Consider the following 4,008-nt stretch of genomic DNA (forward strand, 5'->3'; position numbering starts at 1 on the left):
GGAGGAGGGCTTTATTTTGCTCAGGGTCCCCATCCCTGCTGGCACCCCCTGCAAGCTGGGCTGGTCCCCATCAAGTGTAGAGGATTGGTGTGGGCCCTCTAAGAGACCCACACCCACTGACCTGACTGAGCCCCGGAAGGGTCCTGGCATGGGCAATGGGGACATGTGAACCACACCCACAGACCCTTCACCAAAGGCAGAGGAAGAGCTGACCACCTGCCTGCCACCCACCCCAGGGATCCGCTCTGATCTGTTCTCTAAACGCCACTGGACACTGTCTTCCCCTCCTCCAGGATCCCTGCACCCAGAGATGCCTGCCAGGAGCCCCTTCCTCCAGACCAGAAGGGCCCTGTTGCCAAGGTAACAGCATCTGCAGAGGGTGCTGGGTCTGGCGGCTGGACCCAAGAACAACCTTCCAGAAGCACTTGTGGCAGGGTGAAGACAGACATCAGGGGGCTAGGAGTCCTTCCTTCTAATTGGAGAGCAGCCTGTGTGCACAGAACATGAGGCACCATGCAGAGGGTATCCAGGGACAGTGTGGCACACCTCAAGCCGAGATCCACTGTGGCCAGACAGTGCCCCACTGCCTGGAGAGTCAGGCCCAGTAAGAGCGGAGGCTTCCTGGAGGAAGAGGGACAGCCTAAACCCTGAGACACTTGGGGTGGTGGGCGATGATTTCCTCCATGCACTGCCTCCTTTCCCTACCCACACCACCCTAAAGAAGAAATGAGACACAAGACAGAAGAGCTGTGGTTCCGGGTTTAATTAGGGTTGCAAAGGGCACTGCGCTGCCCTCAGAGAGGGCCCACAGCCGAGCCACACACAGAGCATTTGCTGTCTGGAACTGAACAGAGGAACATGACTTAACTAGAAATAACAACCTAGGGACCCCTGTTTGCCTCCAGGACCTGAAGGCACTGACCAGGCCTTCTCTTTGGGACAGCCCCCCCACCCCCTGTGCCTGGGAGTCTTCCCCGCCCCTGCTGCCCTTCTGAAGTCAGTTCCTTAATGGAGAGTCTGGCAGGGGCAGCCCCAAAAGGCGTAGGCAAGGAGCAGGGCCCCAGAGCCTGCTAACTGGAAGAAACCCCCTCCCAGCCATTTTGGGAACAATAAATACTGTGTGACAACAGCAAGGAAGGGTGTCTGCGGGCCGGCCAGCAGCAAGGGACACCTTGGGCCCAGCCACCTGCCCCTTTGCCCACCAACCAGGCCCAGGCTGTCCATGTCCATGCCCCTCACTCTGTGCGCAGAATGATATGGATGCCGGAGTCCGTGAACACCGGGCCGCTCATCTCTCCTGTTCGTAGCGCAAATGAGGCATCTTCAAATGGCTTCTGCATCTGACCTGGGGACCGTAAGGGAAGGTAGGGGGATTAGGGCTGGCTGGCAGGGCAGGTGGGCAGCAGATGGAGCTGCTGCCTGTGCTCATCCACCCTTGTCCCTCATTTGTCACCAGTTTATGGCCCTATCATGGTGACATTGCTGAGTGGTGGCCCAGTTGGGGGCACGGGGCCATCACAGAGACCCTGGGAAGCAAAGTACAGCAGGAGGGATGGGAGGCAGAACTGCTGCCGGCTGCTGTAAATCCAGAGACACATTTTAGTGAAAAACTTGTCTCCCTGGTTCTCAGCCTCTGCCACACCATCTGTCCTGTCTGGCTCCCCTACTCCTAGGTGCCTGGACACCACACCCCTACCCCTGCCCCATCCAGGGAAAGAGAAGAAAAAGCTGGAGGAGAAAGAGCAGGAAGAGAAGGAGGAGGAGGATGGGAGGAGGAGAAAGAGGAGGGAAAGAAGAGGAGGAGGAAAAGAGGAGGAGGAGGGGAAGAAGAGGAAGAGGGGAAGAAGTGAGGAAACCTGATCTCAGGGGCTCCTCCTTCACCCTTGGTTTCCTTGATGGGAAATTCTGGGGATCCCCAATAGGAAGAGGCACATGACAGGATGTACCCACCTCGGTAGGCCCTGATGAAGACGTTTGTGTGGGAAGACACACAAACCCACCTCCAGGGACTGACCCTAGCAGGGAAGATGCTCTACACCACTCTCTTGTGTGCTGTGTGTGTGTCAGGGGTCCTCAAACTTTTTAAACAGGGGGCCAGTTCACTGTCCCTCAGACCACTGGAGGGCCGAACTGTGGGCCCCGGGACGAGTTGGCTGCTAAGCAGGACAGGCAGTGGTGGCAAAAACACCCAGCGGGCTGGATAAATGTTCTAGACGGGCCGCATGTGGCCCACGGGCCGTAGTTTGAGGACGTCTGGAGTGTGTGTGTGTGTGTGTGTGTGTCCCCAAGCAGGGCAGTCCCGGAAGCACGGTCTGTGCTGCCATCTAGTGGACACTGAAGGCCTGAGTGACAGAGATCCTCCTTCAGCCCCTCTCCAGCAGGGTTGTTAGGGCCCTTGGCTAGGTGGCACCCTCCTCACCCTACACACCTCTGCTGAAGGCACCCAGGTCTCCCCTGGCCTTGGCTGAGCTGCAGTCACTGAACTGTGAGGCCAGAGACTCAAAGTCTTCCTCTCCTGACTTGATCTTTTGGATGTAACCTGTGGACACAAGACAGGGAGAGCTGAACGTCAGGGCAGGGAAGGGCAAGCTCCATGGTGGAGGGGAAGCTGAGTGTGCTCCCCACACACGTGCATGCAGAGACATAATACTACCTTGTCCCATCCCCAAACACGTGCATTTGAGAGAAAATCTACCTCCAGTTCCTCTACACACAGTAGAGTATGGGAGGCAGGGAGAGGTTGAAGAGGCTAGAGAGGGACAGACCCCATGGCAGGGGGCAATGCCCGCAGGTCCCTCAGGACAGAAGTGGGAGAGCTGAGTCCTCAGGACAGTTGTTCTATCCATCCAAAGTGGGAGAAACAGGTTCGGTGCCTGTGGCTCAAGTGGCTAAGGTGCCAGCCACATACACCTAAGGTGGCGGGTTCAAATCCAGCCTGGGCCTGCCAAACAACGACGGCTGCAACCAAAAAATAGCCAGGCGTTGTGGAGGGCACCTGTAGTCCCAGATACTTGGGAGGCTGAGGCAGGAGACATGCTTGAGCCCAGGAGTTGGAGGTTGCTGTGAGCTGTGATGCCACAGCACTCTACCCAGTGGGACAGCTTGAGGCTCTGTCGCAAAAAAAAAAAAAAAAAAAAAGCGGGAGAAACAGCTTAGCACTCACTGGAACCCGAGGTGCTCAGGGAGGTCTCTACAGTGGACATGTGTCAGTCTCATAGACTGTGGTCCCAGTGGTAGGTGATATAGCTCTTTTTCCAGCTCTCTAAATACAGTGTGTTGGCAGAGCCCTGATGCCCTTGCCTTCTGTATGGCTTAAACCAGCCCCATCAGGTCTGACTCTGCTAGAGTGAGGGGAGGCCAGGGCAGGTGGGGGGAAGGTAAAGGATGACTCTGAGGAAAATGGTCCCCAAGACTGGGCACAGTGGCTCACACCTGTAATCCCAGCACTCTGGGAAGCTGAGGCGGGTGGACAGCTTGAGCTCATGGATTTGAGACCAACCTGAGCAAGAGCAAGACTCCGTCTCTACTAAAAATCGAAAAAACTGAGGCAAGAAGATCACTTGAGCCCAAGAGTTGGAGGTTGCTGTGAACTCTGGTGATGTCTACCCACTCTCTACCCACAGCAACAGCTTGAGAATCTGTCTCTAGCAGCTAAAGCGCAGCCACATACACCAGAGCTGGCAGGTTCAAATCCAGCCCGGGCCCACCAAACAACAACAGATGCAACCAAAAAATAGCTGGATGTTGTGGCAGGCGCCTGTAGTCCCAGCTACTTGGGAGGCAGAGGTAGGAGAATTGCTTGAGCCCAGGAAGTGGAGGTTGCTGTGTGCTGTGATGCCACGGCACTGTACCCAGGGTGACAGCTTGAGGCTCTGTTGCAAAAAAAAAAAAAAAAAGAAGAAGAAAAAAAGGGTCCATAGCAGAGTGGCAGGTGTCCCCAAGCAGGGCAGTCCCTGAAGCACGGTCTGTGCTGCCATCTAGTGGACACTGAAGGCCTGAGTGACAGAG

General features: G+C 56.2%; 1 protein-coding gene across 1 annotated transcript in view; it reads right to left on the reverse strand.

Annotated features, from left to right (window-relative positions):
• Positions 1–746: 746 nt before the first annotated feature.
• Positions 747–4,008, reverse strand: part of PIN1 (peptidylprolyl cis/trans isomerase, NIMA-interacting 1) — a 15,663-nt gene continuing 12,401 nt past the window's right edge. The window contains exons 3-4 of the mRNA XM_003797973.3: positions 2,429–2,539; positions 747–1,345 (exon numbers count right to left, since the gene is read on the reverse strand). Coding sequence (XP_003798021.1) covers positions 1,236–1,345; positions 2,429–2,539 — 221 coding nt within the window. The 3' untranslated portion in view covers positions 747–1,235. The remainder of the gene's footprint in view (positions 1,346–2,428; positions 2,540–4,008) is intronic.

The sequence above is a fragment of the Otolemur garnettii genome, unplaced genomic scaffold, assembly GCF_000181295.1.
Source record: "Otolemur garnettii isolate 467f Iridium unplaced genomic scaffold, OtoGar3 scaffold00127, whole genome shotgun sequence".
Taxonomy (NCBI): Eukaryota; Metazoa; Chordata; class Mammalia; order Primates; family Galagidae; genus Otolemur; species Otolemur garnettii.